The following is a 27,920-nucleotide window of genomic DNA, read 5'->3' as shown; positions in this document are numbered from 1 at the left end:
TGAATAGGAACTTCTAGCTGTTACACTTTTCTGTGAAGTACTGGAAATGACATGCATGTCTTATGCTAGACACACAAGAGAACTTAGAGACCTCGGACTGCCTACTTATGGAGACAGAGTTAACGATGTGTGTTAGCAGAATTGTGATGTGAATTTGGGGTTTCTTTATGGTACACAACTTTCTTAAAGATACACAGCATATTGTTTGTTTATCTGGCACAAAAAAAATCTCTAGTTAAGAAGCCTGAGGTGTACTCCGTGGAGATAGAGAGCACTGAGCCACTAAAGTTTGGGACTGAATGAGTTGTAAAATTCCAATATGTTACATGAAATCTATACAGACTATATTTTTCAGTGTTTTATATTTCAGCCAAATGCAGAACCTAGTCCTGATCCTTCTATGAGCTTGCTATGTGAACTTGGAAAAAAATGCTCAATTTCCCTTTCCCTTTGAGGTACCAGTGCTGAGTACAGGGGAAGGATGACTTCCCTGCTCCTGCTGGCCACGCTGTTTCTGATACAGTCCAGGATGACATTAGCCTTCTTAGCTTAATTTTCTCTAATTTTCCAATATTCCATTTTCAAATTAAATTAGGTTTAAAAAGAAATCAACAAAATCAGGTAAAATTCCTTAAAGCATTACACATAAGTACTTCCCAAACCTGAAATCAGTCTCATAAAAGAAGATGCAAGTGTACTTCTCCAGAAAGATATTATAGCATGAATTAACCTGATCCAATTCTATTAGTTGATCCTAGGAGTTGTCATCATTTGGTAAGACTTTCTGATTTCAGTGTCTTAAGTATCAGATCTCCCTGAAGTTGTGTTATTGAAATCTTTGCCCTTAAAGTACTAGCAAGAATAACATTTTGGCTTGAAACGAAGAGCATCTTTTTCTTTCATAAATGGATGAAGTCAGGGAATTGAACACCACCTCAGTAACAAGGCAGTAAGGCACATTGTTTGTGTACCTTTATATTTTCACACTGACACATTGATGGATGCGTACTGGAGTTTTTATGAATTAAAATTCTTTGCACGCAGAAGTGAAGGCTGGAAATAAAATATCAGTTCACTTAACTAATTTAAAAACCCATCTTGGATCTGTTGCTGTTCCTCTTTTGAAGAGTAGCTGTCTAAAAATATGTTGAAAGACAGTTGGAATAACAATAATATATTGCACTCAAATTAATATTCACCTCATAATGTTCTAGCATTTTGCAAACAAAAGTTAGCTAATTACATAAACAATAATCCATTTGAGACAAGCAGCCTGTTTTATCTGTGGTTGTTCAAGTGTTTCACATGAGATGGGCAGTGCTATTCTCATTTAGAGAAGGAACTCCAAGTGCCTGCAAAAGAGCCAAAGGGCATTAAAAACTCCAAGCAAGAAGCAATTGAGGATTCCCTTTAGGTAGAAGAATACTCCCCCGTGGTATAGCATGCTGATTTAGGAATGCTTAATACTTTCAGGCAGAGGATGGGCATGCCTAGGCACTCCAGGGTGTATCACCCGTGTTGCACAGGTACAAGCTGATGACACAAGCTGTGCTCAGTAGATACACATGCTTAGAAAGTAAGAAAGACTATTCACTGCAGCTCAGTGTGCAATTAGGCAGTGATTTTGCTGAGGGAGGGAAAGCAGTGAATGTGGAAGACTTGGTAAGAACAAAGACAGAGGCTGAGGAGGAATTTCTTCACTATGAGAGTGGTGAGGCACTGGAACAGGTTGCCCAGGGAAGCTGTGGCTGCCCCATCCCTGGAGGTGTTCAAGGCCAGGTTGGATGGGGCCTTGGGCAGCCTGATCTAGTGGGAGGTGTCCCTGCCCACAGCAGAGAGGTTGGAACTGGTTGATCTTTAAGGTCCCTTCCAACCCAAACTCTTCTATGATTCTATGATTCTATGATGTTATCGCATTCATTATGCATGCTCTGTACCATGAGTTTGCTTATGCATAGCGCACCCTGAAAAGGTTTGAGTTCACTGTGTCCATGTAGAGGGTTGACAGAGCAAACGTATATGAAGTCTACAGTAAATCACAGTGGGTACACTTGGGATTTGCAGGTGTTTTGTGACCCATCTGTAGGTGCTGCAGAACAGCTGTAAGTCCTGGGCAAATATTAAGGTAAGAGAGCATCCACAGGACAAGGGGAAGGAGCAGGGACACAAGGCTTTAGCTACTTTTCAGGCGGGAGGGGGAGGACAACATAGCTACACTAGCTAGCTTATTCTAAGGTATTTTTTCTGCACCAAAGACCGCATTGTAGTGTAGAGATAGCTCAGCTGCTTATGGGAGCAGTAGCAATCTACTTTGGACAACACAGACTGTATACATTTGCAAGCAGTGAAGACTAATGGGAGTGGATCTGTAGAGCAAACAGCGGGTGCTGGGGACAGAAGTCCACACTGTACCCATTCCATGTTGGTTTTGTTTGTGGGGTGGTTTTTGTTGTTGTTTGTTTGTTTAAATTCAGATTAGTTGTCATTAAATCCCGCAACATGAATATCTATTTGTAGCTGCAGCCCACTAAGCCTGCTCCCGGAGACTTCAAGTTTTGTTCAAAAAATTGATCTAGTTTTCATACCGTAAGATCCCTCCACAACAAGAAAACCAGCACAGTAAAGGGACATAATCAGAAGATTCACTTCAGAAGTGTACTCCTCATCCGGACTAAAATGCTACTGTAGACATTCCCAGAGAGATCAGCAGGAACTGATTTAGCTTGTCAAGCAGTTGGACCTGGTCTACACAGACCTCTATGCTGGCACAGCAGAGCTGCTTGTGGCATCCAAGCTGGCCAGCTCAGTTCACTTTACAGTGCATTGTAGTCGTTAGCAAAGACAGAGACTGATTTTAGCAAATCAGTGAAAGGCCAGGGAAAGAAGGAAGTTTTAGAGCTGCTTTCTTAACATGTCTTGTTTCTTGCAAAAGTAGCCTTTGTCCCAGGGGTCTGCGTTTTGAGTTAAAAGGCAAGAAAATGTGAAGATGCCAAAGTGAAAGGCCATTTTTTAAGATCTTGGCACAAAAGGCTTGCCCAAGGCGACCACATAGGAGGTCACAAGCAGAATCAGACAACAGTCCTCTAAAAGGCAATGACCCAGGATTTTTAAATTATGCAGAAAGGACTAGAGTACTAAAGAGGATTTATACCTTTAGTACAATAGAAATACAGTTTGCTCTTCACAGTAGCTGAGGACATTACTATTGTTGTCTGGGTAAATTTAAGCTTCAAAATCTGTAACTGAGCCCGCTGGTGACTGCTCTACTTTTCATTTTAAATTACCTTTTCTATATATCTAAATATTTTTGGATAAAGTAATTTATTTCTGGGAAAGCATACAAATCTATTTACTTTTTTTTAATATTTAAATAACTAAATGTTTGTGGAAGCGTGTCCCATAAAAGAAGACAATGCAAATACAGCTGAAATCAACAACATTATAGTAAGATTTCCACCTTCTGTAAAACTTGAGAAAAAAACAAGTTAGAATCAGAGAATCTTTATGCAGCTGATACTGGAAGAAAATGCAACACTATGGGCATACAGCCATAAGGGAAATCAGAAAAGTTAGCGGAGAAACATGTTTGTCAATGTAGTATCTCCTGTGTTACAGAAGTGTAGAGTGTGATACACCCCAGAGTAAAGAGCTCTGAAGTCTGGAAGATGGCAGTCACGTTTAGCAGTAGGTTCTTGAGATGGGGGCAGAATCCCATGTCAGAGCTCACTGAAGCTACACAACATATATTGAGGACCGTACTCTGCTGAAATATGTTTATCCATACATAGCATACATATCCATACATAGCAAGCAAACGTATATTGCTCTTCACTAACATTTCTAAATGCATATTTGCTTGTTGATTGCTGGGTTTTTTAAAGCAAATAGAAATTACATAAAAACCTGCAGATGTTTGGATCAAGATCTCCAAATGAATGTTTTGGCTAACTCAGAATTTGTGCCAGTTCTTTTAATTCTCCAAGTATAGCTGTGCCTGAACTGTTCTGTCTTAGGTGAGCTTTGCCTGTGACTTACACAGAATGATTGAGTCACCTTTTAGAGGCAATAGTTTCATCTGTGCCAGCAATTCATTTTAGATATCCTTCAGATATGTACAAAGCAACATGACTAAGGGTACTTGAAACAGTCACTGTGATGAAATATTAGCTGGCAGGAATGCAGCCTGCTGCCTTGCAGTTGATTGCTGCCAAAGAGGTAACAAATCCCAACCAGTTCAAATATCTCAAAATCTTAACTATCCTGCCAAGAATCAAGAACAGGGAAGATGTGGGTAGTGTAACCAACATAGCCCTAAAATACAGTATTTCCACTGCTGGTAACAGGCACTGAGTTTTCAAGACCTCAGGACTGAGGCTTGTCAGGCTTGTTCTATTCATACTTTTCATAATCTCCCCTCAACTTTGTTTTGCAAAGTTTAACAGTAGTTTTTCTAGTTGACCAAGTGCCTACAAGTAATTTGGTTTACTTTTGCTTACCTTTGTATAGTACCACTATAGCTTTAAAACTCTAACATAACAATGCAGTATAGAGAAATGCAGATCTGGTGTGAGAAGTGGTGACATGGTATGCAGGGCACCTGAGAGTGGGTATGCGATGACAGGAGGTGGGGCAGAAGTGTGGCACTGGTGACCCCACAGCTATAAACAAGTCACCAGTAGTCAAATACAGAAACACAGACAAGGAACTGGATGAAACTGGATTTGGGGGTAACAAAATCATAGAATCATAGAATCATCAGGTTGGAAAAGACCCATTGGATCATCGAGTCCAACCATTCCTATCAAACACTAAACCATGCCCCTCAGCACCTCATCCACCCATGCCTTAAACACCTCCAGGGAAGGTGTCTCAACCACCTCCCTGGGCAGCCTGTTCCAGTGACCAATGACCCTTTCTGTGAAAATTCTTTCCTAATGTTCAGCCTACACCTCCCCTGGCAGAGCTTGAGGCCATTCCCTCTCATTGTGTCCCCTGTACTTGGGAGAAGAGGCCAGCACCCTCCTCTCCACAACTTCCTTTCAGGTAGTTATAGAGAGCAATGAGGTCTCCCCTCAGCCTCCTCTTCTCCTGGCTAAACAACCCCAGCTCTCTCAGCCGCTCCTCATAAGGCCTGTTCTCCAGCCCCCTCACCAGCTTCGTTGCTCTTCTCTGGACTCACTCCAGAGCCTCAACATCCTTCTTGTGGTGAGGGGCCCAGAACTGAACACAGGATTCGAGGAGCGGTCTCACCAGTGCCGAGTACAGAGGGAGAAGAACCTCCCTGGACCTGCTGGTCACGCCGTTTCTGATACAAGCCAAGATGCCATTGGCCTTCTTGGCCACCTGGGCACACTGCTGGCTCATGTTCAGTCGCTGTCAACCAACACCCCCAGGTCCCTCTCCTCCAGGCAGCTCTCCAGCCAGACTTCTCCTAGTCTGTAGCACTGCACAGGGTTGTTGTGCCCCAAGTGCAGGACCCAGCATTTGGCCTTGTTAAACCTCATGCCATTGGACTCTGTCCAGCGGTCCAGCCTGTTCAGATCCCTTTGCAGAGCCTCCCGACCCTCCAGCAGATCCACACTTCCACCCAGCTTAGTGTCATCCGCAAACTTGCTAAGGGTGCGCTCGATGCCTTCATCCAGGTCATTGATAAAGACATTGAACAGGGCTGGACCCAGCACTAAATGAACTAAAAAATAGTATCTAATAAATATAAAAGCCACCGTGTGTGGTAAGCTCAGTTGTAATGTGGTGCTGCAGACCACTGAAGAAAGACTAAGATGTGAAGCCTGTTAGCAAACCTGTAATGCAACCCTATGCAGATCCTAGAAGGAGGAAGAAGAAAGCATCAATGTGGACATTATATTCCCTGCAGCCACCAACTCTGGATGCTGACAGGTCACCATAATATCCCAAACTATCACCACTAGAATGAAACCACCAACTTTAGGACCCAGTAGAGCAGGAGAAAGGTGAGGGCAACATCAGGAAAAACAGTAAAAACTGGGAAGTGTGTATAAGTTTTAACCATGGCATTATTGATATTTAATTTTTTTCTGCATAGAATTATTTTTTCCTTTTTCTGCAATATTTATATCTGCTGTAGTAATAATTCTTGGATTAGACTGCTATGATTCAGTTATACTAATTATAAATTCTTGTCTCTCTCTATATGTGTACATATATATATATAAGATGTGTTTTCTATTTGCCCTTAAACAAGATTTAAAGTGTAACAATAGACCAAGATATACACCAAAAAATAGTTTCTAAATTCTTTCTAGGATAAAATTCCAAATGGTCATCAAAAACCGCATACCTCATATATGTGTTTCTGTATTCAACAGTTCTAACAAATTATTGCACCTGAATATGAAATCAGCACAATCACAGGAGACCATGTGCAATTGAAAATAGGTGCAGTTTCAGATTTTTTGTGCAAATTAAGAAAGGCACATCAAAAATTTTCCCTCGATGTGTAAAATAAACACAGACACCAAAAAATCTTACTGTGTAACTCTCCTTTTTTGTTGCTCATCCAGAGCATTCTTTGGTATTAATTTGTCAGAAAATTTAACATTTTGCCTCATGAATGTGAAAAGATTGGCACGTTATTCACCACAGATTGAATAAATACAGGGATTTTCCAGGGGTGAGGCATGGAATGTGTAGAGATCAGTAATAGTTTCCTCTGTCAAATGGACAAGCATCACTGTGCAACTGATTTGGGGCTAGTATGACTGTTAACCATGCAATCTACTGAGTTCATTCAGTATTTCTAAGTTTAAGAAAAGATCAGAACAGTCATCTATGTTTGTATGATCTTCTCAGTAATTAAGGTGAGGTTCACACCAGGCTGTACATTCAGAGATGAGCTTATGCTACTAGTGGCTTTCATCTTTTTACTGTACATGCAGATGAATATTGCCGCAGGAAAAAAATCTGCAGAAAATCCTCCACTTGCAGATTTGTAGAATAAACTATTTGGATCTTAGTGCATTTTCTTTCAATGCACACACATAATTTTTTCCTGAATGGGATTTATATGTGCACATCAAAAGAAGAGAATCCCTAAGGGTTCAGTTTAAACCAACAATAGTAAAGAAATTCAGGAATCCCCACCAGAGCATGCCCTGTTTTGCCTACTTTATATCATGCAGACTTTGAATGAAATCTGCAACAGCCAGGCAAAACAGGACATGCTTTGGCTTTATGGTTGTTCATTTTTAAATGCTTAAAATTAAGCCCTTAAGAATTTACTGTCTTCCTAATGAGAGCACATCACCCACAGGAGATAGTGTTGGTGACAGCTGGATACGTGCAAGGTGTGGGAATGCTCAAGCTCACATGTTTGTGCAGCTGCAGGATGGGTATATCCATGATGACACCTTTTGGCAATTTTTTCCTAGATCTAAAGGGAAAAGGCTGTGAAACGCAAAAGAGGTGCCATGGAGGCAGCATTAGCTCTGTGAGGAGACTTAGGCTGGGGTGGGGGTACCTGAGTTTCAGACCATTTCAGAGGTGTTTCTGAGCGGCGGTGAGCTGATCTGTAGGTCTGAACCAGTGGCTGAGCAGTGTGAGTCCTCACTGTGAGCTCTTGCTGTTCAGGATGCTGCTGCTGGAGTGGGAAGGTCAAGGTGGCTGCTGGGAAGCCTCGCCCACTGATTAATAATAATAAGGAAGGATATGGAACTGTTGGAACGGGTCCAGAGAGGGGCTATGAAGATGATCAGAGGAGACAGGCGGAGAGAGTTGGGATTGTTCAGCCTGGAGAAGTGAAAGCTCCGGGGAGACCTTATAGCGACCTTCCAGCACCCGAAGGGGCTACAGGAAAGCTGGGGAGGGACTTTTTACAAGGGCCTGGAGTGATGGGATGAGGGGGAATGGCTTTAAATTGGAGAGGGGAAGATTTCGATTAGACATTAGGAAGAAATCCTTCACGATGAGCGCGGTGAGGCACTGGAACAGGTTGCCCAGGGAAGATGCTCCATCCCTGGAGGTGTCCAAGGGCAGGTTGGGTGGGGCTTTGAGCAGCCTGGTCTGGTGGGACCAGACACAACAGCAACAACCGCGACAATAACAACCACCACAGTAACAACAACATCCCTAACGCCTCCCCCTCCCCGCAACATCCTTCCCAAGGGACTCGGAGCCGCAGAGGCCGGCGGGGCAGGCGCCGCCCCGGGGCAGGCGGAGCGCTGCGATGTGCAGGATGTCCTTCAAGGTGAGCCGCGACCGGGGGGTGGATGCTCCTTTGGCTTTGTGCTTACCCTGCCGGCAACCCGTGAAATGATCATATTCCTGGATTTACGTGGGTTTGGTTTTGTTTTGGTTTGGTTTTTTTTAGCGAAAACAATGGTACGGAATTAAACAGAAGCGTCCTTCCAGGGCTGTGGGATGCAGCGGGGATGCTGCGGGCACAGCTGATGATGGGCTGGGTGCTTCCCGCAGCTGACATCCCCGGAACGATGCATGGTTCGCTTGCATAAACCGGGAGCCTCCGTGAAGCTTCATGCGGGTTTTAGGGTGGCCGGGCTCAGGGCTGTGGGGTTTGGTGCAGTCGAGAGCCTCCTCTTCACTTTTCCGACCGTCTCTGCTAGTATTGGTTGTGTAATAGTTAGGAAGCAGCTTTTATCCGGGCTCGTCTTCAGGCTGTGGTGGACACTGAAGCCAGGCTGGTTTGTTCCCTTTTCTCTCTGTGATTCCTGACACTTTTTTTTGTGCTTCTGCCATCCAAAACCATGCCAGAGCAGTCATTTTCAAAAGCTTGCCTAAAATAAGTTTTTTTAATCTCAGTACAGGGTTGATTGATAGTATCAAATAGCAAAGATGGAAGCAACCAGCAATTTACTGATGCTAATGGATAATATTAATGCTAGATATACATCTCCTCCTCTGTTATGCACTTTCTGGATGCCGCGCTTGCCCTTCTCTTATTGATCACCAGCTCTGTGCCAGTCCTTTGCAGTGTTGCTTGTGTTGCATTGCTTTATTTAATGGATTATTCCTTGTATTCACCTCTCGCTCCTGTCAACGTCTCTCCCCACTCCAGGAGTGCTGATGCAGCTGTGACACCATCTGAGTTCGATGGTGGTTCAGCAGGTGGTTTCCACCTGCAGTTAAAGCCCTGGTGTGGCAGGGAGCAGGGTACCTTTGCTCCCTTTGCTCACAGTGCAGCTCAGCCTTACACAAATGTCTGTGGTCACGCCGTTTTTGGTCTTTTATTGGCCTCATGCCTTTTTTTTTTTTTCTTAGCCTTACTCTCTTCTATCCCTCCATTCTCTCTCCATCAGTTTTTCCCACCTTCATTTCATTAGCCTGGAGAACCTTTCATTTTTCCACCTTCATTTCATTAGCCTGGAGAAGAGGAGGCTGAGGGGTGACCTCATTGCTCTCTACAACTACCTGAAAGGAGGTTGTAGAGAGGAGGCTGCTGGCCTCTTCTCCCAAGTGACAGGGGACAGGACAAGAGGGAATGGCCTCAAGCTCCGCCAGGGGAGGTTTAGGCTAGACGTTAGGAAAAAATTCTTTACAGAAAGGGTCATTGGGCACTGGAACAGGCTGCCCAGGGAGGTGGTTGAGTCACCTTCCCTGGAGGTGTTTAAGGCACGGGTGGACGAGGTGCTGAGGGATATGGTTTAGTGTTTGGTAGGAACGGTTGGACTCGATGATCCGGTGGGTCTCTTCCAACCTGGTTATTCTGTGATTCTGTGATTTCTCACAAACATCAGATGGATGGATGTTCTGGGTAATGCCAGCCCCTTCTTTTTGCTTTCTTCTCATTTTTTTTGCCTCCTTGTTTTTTCAGTTGTACTTAAGGTTTTCTTTTCTGTTCTGTCACTATCAACTCTTTTTCTGTGGCCTATTTCTCACTTTTTATTCCCTCAAGTACCACTATTGGAGGCAGCTCATTGCCTGGCCCCTCTCTCTGAGGATTGCAGCCCCTACTTCCCTCTGCTTTATCTCTCTTTCCTGTGTCTTTTTGCCTGGCATTTTCTGTTTTTCTCAGAAGACTGTTTACTTATCTTGGACTCCCACTGTCTCTGCTTACCTCTATCTATTCATGTTTTCCATCTTATTATCCTGCTTGCCCATGAGGTAGCATTTATCTTTCTCACTGTCTATACACATGAATATCCTCGCTTCTACTGGCTTTTGCCTGTCTAAACTTATATTTATATCTTGAATGACCTTTATCAGGATGCTTCATGTTGGATGTATTGCTATCTAATAGTCTTCTCTCCTTCCTCCTAAGTCCCACTAACTTTTTCCATTGTGTCGTGTTTGATCCTGACTTCCAGTTATTCAATTCCTCCTTTCCATTAGGACTAGTATAGAAGCTGAGAAAGAAAAGGGAATTCCTTGTATTACGGCAGTACAAGGAACTGACTGCTGGAGTAGTGTTGTCTTTCTCTTCTCTTGTCTTCCTCTCTGCCTGTTGCCTCTTTTCTTCACTCTTTCTTCTCAACTGTTACCCCATTATGACCTGCCTCTTCTCTCCAGACAGTGACCAAAGGGTAGGGCAGGGAGTGGTAGCTGCTGATCACTGCATTGAAATGATACTTATTCCCTCAGTATTCCTAAGATGACATGTACAGTTACATTATTGCATTTTATTTTTTCTATATTCCTGCATAGGAAAAGCCTTGTCAGATTTATAAGGTATGTTTTCTTCTAGGACATTTTTTAATACATCTTTTTGCTTGATGTCAATACAACACGAATATAATGCCAGCTTTTCCTCTTTCAGCTCTTGTAAAAGCATATAAATAATTGAAATTAATAACACAACCAGAATTTGAAATAATGCTTTAGAGGTCTCGATGAAGTGGAGGAAATAGTGTGCTGAAAGTTGCTGATGCTGGAGCAAATGACGTAACACAACATGTCATCTTCACCGAATCTGTTAGCTAATCACTTTTTCAAGTGTTTATTACATTCTGTTCCCAGAGTGTCAATATGTTTACTCTAAGGAATTTTTATGGCCAGACTAACTTTGTACTAAGAATTACATGAAAATTGCATCCAGTCAATCTCTTGGAATTTAGTATTACCTCTTCCTGAGAAGTAGCTGATGACACAGGGTTGAATTCATAACTGAACAATAGCAGTCAAGGCTTATGTCACATCCTGCAGTTTAAAACCCATTTATTGCTCAAAAATTATTCAATTAGTCATGTCATTAATCCCAAAGTAGTCTTACATTTTGCTTGCTAGTCATGTCAATATTGCTGATATCACCTGAAAAAGAAGAGCACAAAGGTTTGAAGGCAGAAGCAAAATTGCCAGGTGGTACTCCTTGAAGCTGCCTTTGTAAAGTGCCTAGATGGTTTGAATGATTTTGCACATACCATCCATCTTAGAAGGTAAAATAGCTCAGATTTCTGTTTGCCTTTTCTTATCTAATTACTGCATCATTGAAAGTCTGAGTGTGGTATATACTCTATTTTTATACAAGGAATCCCCAGTAATGTGGGGCCACGAGGAAAGTACCAGTACTGATAGCAGTCATCCCTAATTGGGTCAGAAGCACCACTGGGAAATACCTCAATTCAGGTCCTTGATGCGCTGAAGAATTTTTCCTTACCTTGGATCTTATCCAAAGTATGAGGACAACTTTGCTGGAGAACTACTCTAAGAATTACCAGGGAAAAAAGAGGTGTCTCAAAAGGGGAAAGACTTTGGACTTTTACTTCCAACCTAGGGTAACACTGGCAACTTCATTATCCTCTCTGCTTATGTAAACTGATGAAAGCAGGCGAAGAGTTTCTGAATATTGATTCTGGTTCCTGCTTCCCTGATCAATAATGGTATTGTTGTGTGGTAGACATAAAAAAATGCAATCACATTGCCACTGTGCCTTCATAGTGAAAACCGAGCTGGATTAAATAAATCCTTCCCTGTGTGGCTATATTGCCATGCCCCAAAGCTTTCTAAAACTTGAAAGGCTAGAGTAAGACAATAAAAGGTAAGGAATTTGATTTCACATTCTGTAAGATCTACGTGTTGCAATTGCTTTCCACTGAATATTCTAACATTAAAAACAATAAGACTATATTCTTAACTATTAGCTGTATAAATAAATAGCTGCCTATCAGAGCAAAAAGGTCAACACAGACCACTGTGTGTTTAGACCAATTGTTTGCTTTGACATAAAATGTTGGTAGTTGTAGGGACAAGGACAGAATAAAAGTACTGTACTGTCAGCAAGGCAGGTATAAACCACTAGGTCTACTTTAATCAGCATTATCTACAGATTCACAAGGGAAAAATTATTATCTATAAAAGGAAGATCATAATTTAGCCTATGTCTTATAATTTACTCAGTGGTCAAAACTTCTCTCATCTCAAACAGCTGCCAGTTTTTCAAGCTATGACTATTAAAAGTCCAATCCATGGGAAGTATTCAGTGTGACGAATCTGAGATAGCTTCCTACAGGACTGGTCTTGTGTCTGCTGTCTTTTGCAAGGTTTATTACCTACACATCAGCAAAGGGAGCAATTTAAACTTTGCTCTATGTGTCCACTTTAAGTATAAAATAAGCATAAAAGCATTCAGCCCTGATGCTCTACCACATTACGCATGTGCGTTGACATTTAAACATGGAGAAGTGTGCATTACATTTTCTGAAGCAGAGTTATTGACTTTATATCTGCTCTGCACCCTCTTTTGAGTTATCCTAAAGGCAGGATTCACTGGAAAGCAAGGCCTCTGGGTATTTTTAACACTCATCTGGTCTAATATGACTATCAGTTAAATGATGCTTTACTGAAATGTTGGTGGGTTTGGGCCTTATTAAAAAATTAGCAGCATGAGTGTGCTCTAGAATACATACCATTGCTATCAGAGCATTGCCTCCTCCCTGCACTTCACCCATCACAGTGCTTATCTGTCAGGGCAGCATTTTGGCAGCTGCCTGCATGGATCAGATAAAGAGGTCAGGAGCGAAGTCCCTTTCTTGTTCTGTTGTCTTCCTCCTGCGCTGGGCAGTGATAATTTGTTCCTACAAGGGAGAAGTCACATCGTGGCATTGTTTCCAGGACTAAGAAAGCCTCAGAAGAGTATTAATACCAATTTGTTTAACAGCGGCCTGTTATCTAGATTACAGAGCTTCCTAATTTTGCCTTAATATGTTGCCTTCTGTACCTAGTAAATGAGTCTGTAAATCTTACAAGGAGTGGTTAAAAGGACTGCGGTTGTTTAGCCTGGAGAAGAGGAGGCTGAGGGGAGACCTCATTGCTCTCTACAACTACCTGAAAGGAAATTGTGGAGAGGAGGGAGCTGGCCTCTTCTCCCAAGTGACAGGGGACAGGACAAGGGGGAATGGCCTCAAGATTTGCCAGGAGAGGTTCAGGCTTGACATCAGGAAAAAATATTTCACAGAAAGGATCATTGAGCACTGGAACAGGCTGCCCGGGGAGGTGGTTGAGTCACCTTCCCTGGAGGTGTTTAAAAGACGGGTGGATGAGGTGCTAAGGGGCATGGTTTAGTGTTTGATAGGAATGGTTGGACTCGATGATCCTGTGGGTCCTCTCCAACCTAGTGATTCTATGATTCTAAGTCTACAGACAGTGAGATTTTAGCCTTTTTTATCTAACATCACCCAGGAGGTATCTCATGTGCCCATGGTTACAGGATGTTAATTCCAGGGAGGAGGCATGGGAGATGTAATATTTGTCCTGTACTGAGACCTAATGTGCAGAAAAGGAGATGGTAGAGAGCTGACCTGAAATCCTGGAGGAACTCCTGCAGCATCTCCTGCAGCAGGATGATTCAGCCTCTCTTGCTGTGCCCAGTCCCACCACAGATGCAGACAGTACACGTACCAGTTAGCACATTGTTTTCTGTGATGTTTCCCTGTGGATCTGAACTAGCATCATTGTCTCTCATTACAGAGCAAGCTAAGAGGCATAGGCTGCCATGGACACAGGGAAGGCCTGAAACAACATGAGGCAGCATAGGAAGGCTGAAGCCTCTAATTGCACAAAGAAATTAAATTAGCTTCCCTTCCGTGCTCTGCTTTTGAAAGGACAGCACGCTAAGCCAAAACTTTCCTGCCCTGAATACAGAATTTGCATGTCTGTGTTTGTCCAAGGCATCTTACGAAGAGTTTTATTTCTGCTTATTTATTTTGGACTTTTTTTTTTACCAGAAAGAAACACCACTCGCCAATGCTGCGTTCTGGGCTGCAAGAAAAGGAAACCTGGCTCTCCTCCAGCTGCTGCTGAACAGTGGGCGAGTAGATGTGGACTGCAAAGACAGTGTATGCACGCAATGCACCTACACCCACGGCATTAATTTTACATCACTTTCCATAGCACACTGTGCCAAGGGTGTGGCAGGGATCTAACGTGAGACATTTGAAAGTCTTGTGGCACTTTGTGATGATTTAAATCCTTCTCTCATCAGGAAGGCACTTTGAAACTCAGGATAAAATAGTGTGATGATTTACATCAGTGGCAAGGGGTCAGGAATTTGCCAGCCCTCAAAAATGTGTCTTACACAGTTATTTGAGGGGCTGACATTAAAAACACAGATCCTAGTACCTCAGGCTTCTCTTTGCAAGGAAATGTCATTGAATAATAGTAATAGATCACAGTGAAGAGTCAACTCAACCAAGCCCAAGCAGTAATGGTTCTGTCAGCTTGCAGAGCTTCTCATAATTATTAAAAAAAACCCCAAAACCAAAAAAACTGGACCATAGTTTCCACTTAGACAATGTAAAAGTTTTCATTTGATGTGCAGCCGTTCCCACCCAATGTGGCATGTGATTGGTGTCCTATACCCAATGCTGGCCCCCTAAATTCTTCCTCCCTCAGTGCCAACCCAGTATCTCCTGGACTTGGCACCAGCAGGAAGGCATATTACAGTTTCCTAGCAAAAGGGAGCTCAGGCACATGACAGAAAGATTTCACGGGGATTTTCTTACTGTAACTGGCATGGGTTGAAACTACTTTTGAGATTAGAAACAGGTTGAAAATACAGATAGTGAATATATCTTGCTATTCTGCTGCCAACATATGGTGAAATACTTGATTGTACTTAACTATGGCAAAGAGCAGGGGAAAACCAATGCTGAGAAATTCCCAGGTTTCTTTGATGCTGAGATTGATTACTGAGAGTCATGCCAGTGTTGTACAGGATTAGTACCACTTCCAGCCCAAAACATGAACCAGCTGAGGCTTCTCTCGCTTTGAATACCTTCAAAGTGCATGAGATTTTCTAAGACCATTGACGTTAACCTATCTTTTAATTTTCATTCCATTTTTGCCCTATGGGCAAGTATTTGCCCTGCAGTATTTCTGGTGCTGATGCTGAGCGTCATTCTGACAGCGAGGGAAGGATGTTCAGATGAGGGCATGAAGTAAGCAGGACAGAGATCAGTGTGAAGAAATAATGTCCACTGCTGCTCATCTCTCCTCAAAATAAGGTTAACCTTGATCAAGAATTTTTACAATGCATTGTAAAATATCCTGACCTAGCAGTTATATCAGGCATGAACATTTTCCAGACTAAAATATTTTGGTACAATTAAGGCTTCATGCTTCTTTTTTGTAATGTCACACATTCCTTCTTTAGACTGAACTCGTGTGTGTGAATGTTTTAGATGGATGAATTTGATCCTTGTGCATCTGGTTTCCGTATATTGTCCATACACCACATAAATATAACCTAAATCTTATTTGGTTTACTGGAGTAGTGACCTTATTGGGGTACTGAGGAAACCTGAACACATGATTTAAGGTATGGAAAGTTATCTCATATAATATCAAGAGTCACAGAGTGATTTTGGTCTCATTGTTAGGACAGAGAGTTAGTATTAAATCACCATGACCTTACTCCTGCCTATGACTCACAATTAAATGACTCAGCTAAGTCACTCAGCTGCTGTGTCTAAGGTCATTATACTGGAAATGATGCAAAGATCTTTGAGAGTCTCTTTTAAAATGCAGAGTATAAATAAAAAATATCGTTATTTTTGTTGCACTTATTTGGGGACAATAAAGATAACTCATTGCACACGTATCTGTTGAAAGATCAGACCATAGCACTGCAGGCAAGTCTGTCATGTTTTTGCTTTAACACCTGCTGATTATTCATTTCCATAGTATTCTTGATAGCAAATTTGAAATTATAGCAGGTTTCTCAATGATCATAAGCTTCCTTCAGCTTCTCAGAAGATGCGCTGTCTCTTCCAGACAGCCCCTTTCGAAGCAGGAGGTGTCTGTTGAAGGTACTGACTTGTTTTTCCTTACTCCCAGCTTGGCACAACAGCTCTGATGGTAGCATCTTACTATGGCCACATAGATTGCGTACGGGAATTGGTGTTGCAAGGAGCAGATATCAATCTGCAGAGAGAGGTAGGAGAAGTTCTGCATTCAAACAGGGATTGATTAAGTGATTGTAATGAAGAGTGTTGTCTGTTGCTTTTTGCCAACTGCTTGTCACTTGCTGTGCAGTGCATACATGAACAGGGTCTGTTCTTCTGAGGACAGCAAGGAATCAGATGTCTGGAGTTTATAATAGAAAATTAGATGTCAGGGGTACATGTATAAATAATCCATCGAATATTTCCAGCACATCTGGTTGCTGAGGGTCATTTACATCTGAGATGTAATTTAGGATTATACTGTTTATACATCTGCAATTTTACTTATTGGCATAGTAATTTACAGCTTTCTGGATGGGATAAATGGCAAGGAGAAGTCCTTTAGCTTTTGATTTGTGGACTCTGATCATTACAATGGAGTAGATGCCATTGCTAGCCTGGGGATTATTTTGATTCTATGCTTTGGAGTTTCTGCCTCTTAGTCTGAGCCAACTCATCTCTAACAGTCGCACAGCTTAATTACCTATGTCTCTGGTTTGGATTCAAGGCATCTCTCACACCACAATAATTTTGCTTGTGGAAGGGATGTCAGCACTGACTTTGCTCTAGAATTGCTCTAGGACAACGGTTATATGGGTCCTAAGAGAAGAGCAGTTTAAGGAGGGCATGCAGTAACATGGGATGGCAGCAGGCAGAGTACGACAGCAGTATGCTCATCATTTTAACAATACAAGCCAGTGTTTCTCACTTTCCTTGGTTACCTGGAACTGGATCACTAATCTCGTGCTGACATCTGCATGTTACTGAGTCAGTGAATGCCATGTTCAATGATACAAATTTCTTTGCACTTACTGGCCTAAACTTGCTCTAACTGTGATTGTCAGTGTCTTTCAATAGGGTCCTTTTCCAACAAAACATGTATTTAAACATGCCCCTTCCCTTAGGTAAATGTTCTTTGAAAAGGAGCAACAAAACGAAAAGCTGAGAACAGTTTTAAGGGGCTAGTCTTGAGTATCACTCAGGACATACTGATTCAGCCAGCCAACAAAAAAAGAAACACTGAAATCCTCCAAAATCACTCTATTGCAGAGAGGAAGCAAATAAGATGAAGTTTAAGCTTTGAAGACCAGCAGTACTGTTCTGTAACTAAATCCACATACTTAAACAAGTGCACTTGTACGCTGAAGTTTTTGTGAAGCTTCGGGAAGTGGCAGCCCCATAAATGTGTCTGGAAGAGGGGGTTCTGAAATGGTCTCAAGGGGCCATGTGGTATTGTAAAGGCTTTGGGCACCGGGGTGAATTTCATGTGTAGCTCCCCATTCCTGCACCTTCTACAGGGGATGAGAGAGCCTAAAGTCAGGAAAGCCTTGACTTTTCCTTCCTTCCTTCCTTCCTTCCTTCCTTCCTTCCTTCCTTCCTTCCTTCCTGCCTTCCTGCCTTCCTGCCTTCCTTCCTCTGTGTGTGTGTGTCTCTCTCCCTCCCTTCCCTTCCTTTTTCCTTCTGTCCAGCCATTAAAATCTCACATATCCATTTTTGGGGTCCTGATTTACTCACATACTAAGGACAGTATTTTACATGACTAGGATAAAATATGGGGTTTCAGTTCTTCCGTGAGGTTAAGGAAAAGCAAGAGTTGCAGGGCTGGTTGTGCTTGAAGGCTGCTTGGCTGGATGGGAAGCTACTGCTGCAAGAGACAAGGATGACTTATGCAGTCACATTTTGTCATTAGTTAAGCAAAGTAGAGCTCTGCTGTAGTAAATAACTGGTCTTTCCACACCGTGATCCAAACCCATCCCGTGTTCCTATTTGTCTCAAGTTGTAGCAGCAGGTGGAATGGACTTTAGTTTGAAATTGGCTGTTCCTCTGTTGTGAGAGACTTCATTTCTCACTCTGGGCTTGCTTTCCCTATCTGGTGACTGAGTGAGTGAACCCTAAGAGGTCTGTATTAGAAACTCTGTGCAGAAGCCCGTTTTGTGAAACTTTGATTTTACTCAAATGTACAATGCAGAACAGAAATTTCAATGCAATGGGAAGAAAACTGGCCTAAGATACCTAGTGTCCTCTGAGTCCTCAAAATCATCAGATCTTTTCAGCTAATATTCAACTGAAAGTGCACAATGCTTTTTAATTTGAAATGTATGTATTTCAGTCAAATATGCTATGTGTTTAGGATTTTTTTAATCTATTTTTTTCCTTACAGTCAGGTGCAACTTCTCTGTTCTTTGCTGCACAGCAAGGCCACAATGATATAGTGAAGTTCCTCTTTGAATTTGGAGCCTCCACTGAATTTAAGAATAAAGTAAGGTGATGGGTCTATTTTTACATGCTACTACGTTCTGACAATAAAGACTGGTTTTTATCTATTCACATAAAATATGACTTTGCAACAGGAAGATTATTAACAGATTTCCTCACTTGAACATTTTCTGAGTAATATGAGTAGTGTAACATACTGTGAAAATATTGACTTGTGACTGGCTTTTACTACCCACACTTAATGGCATAAGTTGATCAAAGATCAGTCCCTTGGTAGTGATACCAGTCTTTCCTCTTAAGGCATCCTCCAAAAATGTAGGATTCTTTTTGTACATGTTGGGTAGGATCCTATTTCTTCTTCAAGGTTTAACAAGGCCAAATGCCAGGTCCTGCACTTGGGGCACAACAACCCTATGCAGTGCTACAGACTAGGAGAAGTCTGGCTAGAAAGCTGCCTGGAGGAGAGGGACCTGGGGGTGTTGGTTGACAGCGACTGAACATGAGCCAGCAGTGTGCCCAGGTGGCCAAGAAGGCCAAAGGCATCTTGGCTTGTATCAGAAACGGCGTGACCAGCAGGTCCAGGGAGGTTATTCTTCCTCTGTGCTCAGCACTGGTGAGACCACTCCTCGAATCCTGTGTTCAGTTCTGGGCCCCTCACCACAAGAAGGATGTTGAGGCTCTGGAACGAGTCTAGAGAAGAGCAACAAAGCTGGTGAAGGGGCTGGAGAACAAGACTTATGAGGAGCGGCTGAGAGAGCTGGGGTTGTTTAGCCTGGAGAAGAGGAGGCTGAGGGGAGACCTCATTGCTCTCTACAACTACCTGAAAGGAGGTTGTAGAGAGGAGGCTGCTGGCCTCTTCTCCCAAGGGACAGGGGACAGGACAAGAGGGAATGGCCTCAAGCTCTGCCAGGGGAGGTTCAGGCTGGACATTAGGAAAAAATTCTTCACAGAAAGGGTCATTGGTCACTGGAACAGGCTACCCAGGGAGGTGGTTGAGTCGCCTTCCCTGGAGGTGTTTAAGGCACGGATGGACAAGGTGCTAAGGAGCATGGTTTAGTGTTTGATAGGAATGGTTGGACTCGATGATCCGGTGGGTCTCTTCCAACCTGGTTATTCTATGATTCTATGATTCTATATGTACTTCACTTGCACACACTGAAACTTTATCAACTTTGGGATACTCTATATACCACCATAGGATACTTAAAATGGCTTCAGTCCTCTCTAGATTCCCATTTGCTCATCTATGACAAGAAGATGAAATGCATCTCAGAGCTTCTATTGCTTTGTTCAGACAGGTCCTCTGAGACATAAGCATGGGGCGTTATTAAAAGGTTTTGCATGGTGGCGTGTCTTCTGAGCAGTACTGCAGGTCAAACGGTATGTCAGAGGCTATTTTTCAGCAGATAGTGATTGCAGAAAATCAGCTCCCTTCCCTTGTCTTATATTTCAGAGATGATAAAACACCATATGATTCTAAGCCACTTTCAGGTGACGATGACAGAGGTAAAGGAAGAGGTGGACAAATAGACTGGGAAGTATATACCAGGTAGCATGATCTTATCAGGTGCTGCTGTTCTGTGTGCTTACATGAGAGATGACCAGCTACTGTATGTGCTGCTACCAGGGAGGACAGACTGGCGGGGGATAAGAAAAATGGTTTTAGAGAAAGAATTGCAGAGGTAGCTGAGAGAACTGATTCCTATCTGAGTTGGAAGGGTTTGCACTGAAGGTTTAACAGAAGCTATGTCATGTCAGGAAAACAGGATACGAGCAAGAAATAAACCCAAGACAAAATGCCTTCTCTCATCTGCACCACGAGCCTCCTGCTCACTGTGGTTCTCGAAGCGCCTCTGTGGTTGCTCATGTGTCCCTGCTCTCACTTGCTGCCCTGCTCAGAGTTTCCAGGAAGGCTGCCAGCACCAAAGGTGCTGCTTCAGCTTTTTACTTGACTCAGCTGAAGCCAAAAAGGAAAGGAGGAATCACATGGCTGAAAGTGACTTTAAAACTCTGTCATTTACTTCCTCTTTTTCCTCTGTGAGGCATCTGCCTTCCCAATGACCTATAAAACCTTGGGGTCTCCAGCTAGGGGATGCTGGAGGAAAGGCTCATGTGCTGACAAAAAGGGAAGAAAGTATAAGAAAAAGCAAGATGAAAGCTCAATAGGGGTGGGACGGGTCTAAGTTTTTCTCCTCCTAAGAAACCATGGACCTTCACACTATTTGACAATTCCTCAATTTAGCCGAGTCCTGTCTTACCTATCTTTTTATCTGAACATTCAAATGAATCCCTGTCTCTTCTTTTGAATGTATTCAACTTTATAAGAGGCACAGCAGAGCAGGTCTCAGATAACAGTTGTAGTCCTGATCAGGGTCCAAATCTTTGAGTCAAGGAGTTGTAACCCACTTCTTTCTGGCCCAGTGAATATTTGATTCAGAGTGGGCAGCTGGAACTGGGGACCACCAACTATGGGGTATTTTTCTAATCCCTAGACTCTGATCAGGGCAATCAAAGAAACTTGGTCACTCTAGTCTGAAAGATTTAAAACATACATTTTGGAAATGTGTTATCCACTTAAAAAAATGTATCTGTCTACAACTGTTCCTTGGATTCAGCCAAACAGCTGGTCAAGATCCCCATTTTGAGACACTTAGACAAACCCTGCAGGAGTGTCTGCCTTCTTAAATCTCAAGCTGTAACATCTCCCAAGGTGCAATCACACAGTTGTCCACCTAATGCTGAGTGTCAGCTCCACTGTGTGGTTAGCTTTGCAGGCCTGCCTTTTATTTGGGACCTGTCATTTGGTTCCCTCCAGAAATTTTATTAATAACCAGACAATTTTATTAAGATAATAGGGGCCTGTTAGGAATACAAGAATTTCAGAAAACAAAACCCAGACTATAAAGCAGTAAACAAACTATTCCCATATCCAGCTAACTGAGTGTGTCTATTAACCCACCATACAGGGAACCTCAATATTTTTAAGCTTCCTAAAACTTGTCCTTCCCTACCCCTCCACAGAGGATGTCCCATCTGGATAGCACAGTTTCTTTCTTATTTCACTAAGAGTCTTTAAAAACGTCTCTCTTTTTTGTTTGTAGCCCTTTTGTTCTGGTAGCTCACTGCTCAAGCAAAATGTCTTTCAGCTGCTTGGAGAAAGGAAATAGTTTTCACGAAGCTATTAGTTTTGCCATTGTCTTTTAGGTGTGTATAAGGTGTTTTTTAATCCAGGAACCATTGTGGTTGCTTTTATGTTTCGTTCCGGCAGTTCCTATTAATTTAGGGTAGTTTAGTTTGACAGGGAAGTCTAATGACTCATTGTAGCTATAGAATAACTTAATTCCACTGATGTGATTACATGACGTATTTACTCAAATAATCGAGAATTACCATGTAATTCTTAGATTGTCACATAACAGCTTCATGTCTGTGATTTTTCTGACACTCAAATCTTGTTTGCTTTTTGGTGTCATAGGAAGGAAGGGTGAATATAAGGTTTTGAGAGTAGCTACAGACAGTCCCTTGGGGTTAGTTCAGTCATGTCAGAGCTTGAGTTTTCATGAGATTATTATAGGCATGAAATAGCAACACAGATTAATAAATTTGATTGGCACTTCCCGTTATAAAAGATTCATTTGGCCATTCAAGCTGTAACTTCTCTTGTAGATATCTGTCTGTGTGGAAAATTTCAGACAAAACTTTAGAGCTGTTTCAGAGGACAAGGCTGAGGGAAAACAATCCTTGCTCACATTAATAACAGCTCTAGAAACCATTTGTCTGAAATACTTAAAATAGTTTTTATCTTGTGGAAGAGGGGCTTTAGCTGGGAGAAAGCAGGGAAGGAGAGAGATGATCTCTGGTGTGGGTGACTTGGGGTGTGCACCATCCTTCAATGATGGCTGAGTGCCATCCCAGGCAGAAGATAAGAACTTCCTTTCTGTATCAGTGTCAGAAATAAGGGTAATTTTGGTTGGGCACAGTACATTTAGCAAGATGTCAAGACCCATATTTGTTATCTTGGTTGTTTCAGCTGGCTTGGAGTCAATTGCCAGTGTTCCCCCTCTCGGATGGCTCCCAAGGGAGCTTCTCAACAAACGGGATTTGATCCATGTGCATAAGTCTCCTTTTTGTGGTGATCTGCAGTAACTGTAACCACCTTGTATTGCACCTACCCCCAGGGACCACTTCTTCAGCAAAAGGAATGGGGCGTTCACCAATGGTCATGGGTTTGGTCTGATGCACACTTCCACAGCTAGCTAGCATGTTTGAAAATGCATCCTTCAGGCCAGCAATCATCAGATGAGAGGTAGGACACAACAGGACGTGAGGTTCTGGCCAAAGAATGATTAGTAGGCGTTGGAGCAGGGGAAAGATGTGCTGTCCTTCACCTGGTGGAAGAGCTTGGCAGGGGTGGATGATTTGGCAGTAAAGGGAAAAGAGATGGGGGAGCTTGGAGTTGTGAAGGGAATGAAGATTCTAGTGGGAAGACAGAAGACGAGGAACAAAGGCAGAGTTTTCTTAGTTCCTGTCTCTCACTAAAAATCCTCAGGAGAAAAATGTTTATAGTGACAGAGCCAGGTTTAAAGGTTTATGAAGCAAGACTTGGCACTAAAATTATGAAAGATTCAGTAGCTGGTCAGTACAGAACCGCTGTGAGCCAAATTCTGAAGACATTATTATTTGCTTTGTTTTTATGGCCATGTTCAGTCCAGCACATGCCCCTTCATCTGACCGTACCCATTTTTTTGCTTTTCCACAGGATGGAGGTACTGCTCTTCTAGCTGCTTCTCAGTATGGGCATGCAAAAGTAGTGGATACTCTGCTGAAGCATGGTGCCAACGTTCATGATCAACTTTACGTGAGTTATTTGACACAGATAATATTGACAAAACTGGTGGTGGAACAAATGTGCTGTTGGTTGGACAACAGCGAATACTCTGACTCCAGCACAGAGAAGCGTTTGCCAAATGTTGTGGTTTTATAGTACTCTACTCTTCTAGGATGTGAATTTTGTTAACTGTCTGCTTTTTGTGATCCTGGGAGAAACACAAAATCAGACAAGATGATTTGGCTGCTTTTTGTTTCACTATCTGTATGGGATATGTACCAAATTTTGATCAGATACGTGCTATCCGTTACCCTTGAAGAAATGAACGTGTCATGTTCTACCATGATTTGCATTGCAGACAGATGAGTGAACAGTTGTAAAGCCACTGACACACTAGAGAATCAGTTTATCAATTTTCTGCCGGGAAGAATAGTAAAGCTGTGTTGTCTTTAATTTTTTTTCATTAAATATCAGTCAAAATTATGTAATTTGGTATTTGTGCATCTCTACTTTGTCAGTGCTTTGGGCAAAGAATGGTTAAAATGGCTGAACTGACATTGTTTAGTTGACTTGTCAAAAGGCTGGATCGAGCCAGTGAAGCGCTGGATTTAATTTACTCCAACAGAGACACAAATAAGTTGAGCTTTCCAGCATTCAACAGTAATGAGTGGCAGATATTCCCTCCACTTCCCATCACTCTTTCCTACCCCTGGGCACTCAAGGCTAACACAAAGGAAGATGTTCGCCAGGGATGCTTTTCAGACATTTCTATGGGGTTTGGATCTGCAGGATGCTGTCACGCTCAGCTCCCATGAATGCGTGTGGGAGCCGAGGGCTGGTGATTGTAGAACCACCCTCATGCTAGGGGCTGTACTCTGGTCGCACAGAGCATCCTCACCTTTCTGCTGCCCTCACCCTGCATTTATAAAGAAGGATGTCCCACCCTTGCTGCTGTGTGAATAGCAATTGCCTTTCTAATCTGAGGGCAGTGATTCATATCTCTGCATGGTAATCCCAGGGGTTACTACTCTGTTTAAAAATAGCCATGCTGCCACACCTGAAAACACTTACTAGAAGTGAAGGAAAATAACTTCCTTCTTGTTTCTCCTGGAAATGAGCAATATTTGCTATTGGGTTTAGAGGTGTGTTTTTATTGCTCACAGCCATTTGGCAAAACCAGTCAGAAATGGCTGCTTAATAAAATAAGACCAAAATCTCTTGAAACCAAGCGTTAGCCTGGCTCGTTTTGTTGGACATTGCCAAGCTGCATTTGCAAAATGGTATCTAGCTGGCAGTTCCACTGGTAGATGGCCAGATTAGAGGGATTTCAAGCATACATTTGGGTAGTCATCCCAAAAACATCAAGATAAATGTTTTAATCTTAAATTGACTCATGTGAGGGGAAGAGGAGAAGATGGGATAATACCCTAACTAAACATCATTTTTTCCAGAAATATGTTAGAGTCTCAAAGTGGCTTTCTCATTACAGCATCAATTCGAATCAAGTACAAAAAACTATTAATTTTAAAATAGTTTTAAATAATTTTAAAATGGTTGGAGGATAAGAAATTCAATTCCATCTTGATTGATGGTGCAATACAGAGCTATTTTAATATTAGACAACCTTATTTACTTTCTAAATGGATGTATTCTCACTGTATCTGTCTCTGGAGGAAATCTGCAAAGGACCTGATACCATCACCCTATTTCATATACTCGCATAGCAACCAGAGAAAACAGTCCCTCAGAGGGCCTGGGGATGTGCATTCATAGTGCCAGCAGACACTTCTGTTGTTTACCAGGACATTTGTCTTGAAATCAAGGTCAAACATTTTAAATTCGGTCCCTGGGGCACTATATTCAGTTCATGCTTCATTAAGTCTGTGCTGGGTTTTGCAGGAAGAGCAGCAGCTAAGCAATATCTCTTGGCAGACAACAGCATTTGGTCCCAACATAGGGATATACCAACAAGGTGAACAACAGGCTTCTGCTGAAATACCCTGTATTTTGTGATAAGGATATGCATGAGTTGGCATGAGATGTGTACTTGCACGTCTGAGATGCAGTGGAGGAGTTCATTCTTGTTTCTAAACTAAAAGAGTATAACTTCCCAGGAAAATTTGCCTTAGCATGCTCTGCGCTGAGTGCTGTGGATAGAGGATGGGTAAACACCTGTCCCACCCTCAGTGCAGACTTCCACTTCTAGCTGGTTGGATTGATTATAATGCTGTTTGAAAATTTTTCATCAAAAAACTTAATGGAATATGACTTTTTTTTTCCCTAAGAAAGAAGTCAAATTCTGAGAACATATGCATATGGAAGACATACTGAGGAAAAATAAAATCCTGTATTTGTTCACTATTTGTTCTTTCACAAGCTTTTTGCAGGAAAATGCTGGTTTCTGATAGGTCAATGAGATACTCTGTCTTGCATGTGCTACTTTTACATTATTATATGGGTGAAGCCTCCTCTACCAGATGTGCCAAAGCAGTGGCTTCGTAGTTGCTAGTGTGGCACATTAGTATGGCACAGTACTTCCTCCTTCAGCCTCAAGGGCACACTTCAGTGGCAGAGTCTTCAGTCTTGCAAAGTACCTGGAAATGTTTTCACCCTTTGCCTATGCAGGAGAAAACTTCTGCATGAACATATAAAAGCTAAATGAACCTATACTGCTATACAGGAATGAATATCTAGTTACGAAGGTTGGTGCTTCAATGAACTAAGCTCCTAGTATTCTAGACCCAAGATTTAATGCTTGGTTTGATATATGATGGGAGCCAGTACTTATGCACGTTAAATTAAAATGTTACCATAGTTCGTTATGAACTAGACTTTAGCTTTTAGTAATTATTTCCTGAGCATGGCTGTGTCTCTGCTGTTGGTGTTGTGCTTTAAGAATGAGATCTTGATTCAGTTTGGTTTGGTTTTGTGTACAGAAATAGCATTGTTTCAGCACACTATAAGCTGGATGTATTTGTTCTTAGGATGGAGCTTCTGCAATTTTCCTTGCGGCACAAGGAGGCTATCTAGATGTCATTCGACTGCTGCTTTCTTCAGGAGCAAAGGTTAACCAGCCACGGCAGGTAAGCACAACACTTCAGGGCAGAGCTGGGCTCTAAATATTTATAGTGATGAAGAAATAGCACTGGAGTTTTCCCTGGGCATAAGGTTCTCATGGAGGTGTTTCACCGGAAGGTAGATTGTGGCTGTGCCTGCATTTGTGTTTTAGTTCAAATTGGTAACGTGGTTCGGAGTGAGTACCCCAGTCATTTCTGCTGGCATTAAAACTAAATTGTTTCTGGAAGGAGTGAAACTAGAAGTTCTGTTCTAGGTCTGTACCGGTTGTGATTGGACACTAAAGCAGATAAAACCGTTGACTGATCGTTTGAACCACGTGCACATTTGGGCCTGGGACCACCCAACTAAGCTAAAGCAAATCCCTCCAGCTATATACAGTGTTGATGTAAGGGACTTGCATAATCTCTTGCAACTACTGATAGGTTGTACCAAGTTGCTTCTGAAGGTCTACACAGCCTCCTACATCCATACGTTCTTTTTGAAATCCTTGGAATAGCTTTGTAAACCTGGTTACTCTAATGGTAGACACTATTAAATTCCATATATTGAAATCACTAAGACTTTGGTACTGTGGCTTCAGTGGAAGCTGATCTTTGACAAAAGCTTTTACTGTTACTTTTATTTTATTTTTTATTTTACTTTGTGTCATCCCTGTGCACTTTAAAACTCAAGCTTGAGTGGTATCTTCATCTCTAGAAGTTCTTGATATGTGTGGAAAGCTTTGCTGACCCCATTTCCAGCTAGTTGCTCTAGTGGGCCTGATCCTGCAAACACATACGACCAGTCGCAACCATAAGCATGAAATTGTCTCCTCTGTAGGCGGTAGGGCTGCTGTTTGATCATTAAATTGTATGCACGAGCTAGATTTGCAGCTGGTTCAGAGGTCCCTGCTAGGGGGGCTAAGTGCTAGATCCACCTTGCATCAGTGTATGATGGTGTTAGGTAAGGGTGGAAGAGACTTCCTAGGTGTTAAACTAACTATGGGATATGTAAGCATACATGGTTTACAAAGACATACATAAAAGCTGTCTTGGTTTCCACAAAAAAGGGTTCCTTAAATGTTAGGCTGTTCCTTGACTCTAAAATCAGTGCTTAAATGGCATGTTTAGATGCTGCATTGAGTAGCAAGATGTGGGAGTTGCACAGCTTAGATTTACTCCCGGCACCTAGAAATGTCTGGTTAGACAGGGCTTCCTAGGAGTCTTTGCGTGCTAAGAGAGAGACTCCCCTGTGGTAGCTGTCCTGGGTCTTCAACTGCACATTTTAAATCGATGAGACAAGGTCCTCTCCTTGCATTTAGTCATGTATGTCTGCCAGGTGGCTGTGATTACTGACTGCAGCAAGTTAAAGATCATCAAGTGAGAGCAGATGAATGTGAAAATTGTAATAACAGTGGACAACGTGGCATGTGACAAGGTTTGCCAGGT

The 27,920-nt window shown here is 42.3% G+C and overlaps 1 protein-coding gene across 2 annotated transcripts in view; it reads left to right on the top strand.

Annotated features, from left to right (window-relative positions):
- Window positions 1-8,200: 8,200 nt before the first annotated feature.
- The window catches only part of ANKRD29 (ankyrin repeat domain 29), a 32,530-nt gene continuing 12,810 nt past the window's right edge, over window positions 8,201-27,920 (top strand). Inside the window, exons 1-6 of one of the 2 annotated variants that reach the window (XM_069853972.1) lie at window positions 8,201-8,224; window positions 14,154-14,264; window positions 16,264-16,362; window positions 18,532-18,630; window positions 23,347-23,445; window positions 26,400-26,498. In XM_069853972.1, the coding sequence (XP_069710073.1) occupies window positions 8,204-8,224; window positions 14,154-14,264; window positions 16,264-16,362; window positions 18,532-18,630; window positions 23,347-23,445; window positions 26,400-26,498 (528 nt within the window). In that variant the 5' untranslated portion in view covers window positions 8,201-8,203. Of the gene's footprint in view, window positions 8,225-14,151; window positions 14,265-16,200; window positions 16,363-18,531; window positions 18,631-23,346; window positions 23,446-26,399; window positions 26,499-27,920 lie in introns of those variants that run through there. The other variant, XM_069853973.1, reaches the window with a different exon arrangement.

Source organism: Phaenicophaeus curvirostris, chromosome 3, assembly GCF_032191515.1.
Source record: "Phaenicophaeus curvirostris isolate KB17595 chromosome 3, BPBGC_Pcur_1.0, whole genome shotgun sequence".
NCBI lineage: Eukaryota > Metazoa > Chordata > Aves > Cuculiformes > Cuculidae > Phaenicophaeus > Phaenicophaeus curvirostris.
This window is presented reverse-complemented; position numbering and strand designations above follow the sequence as displayed.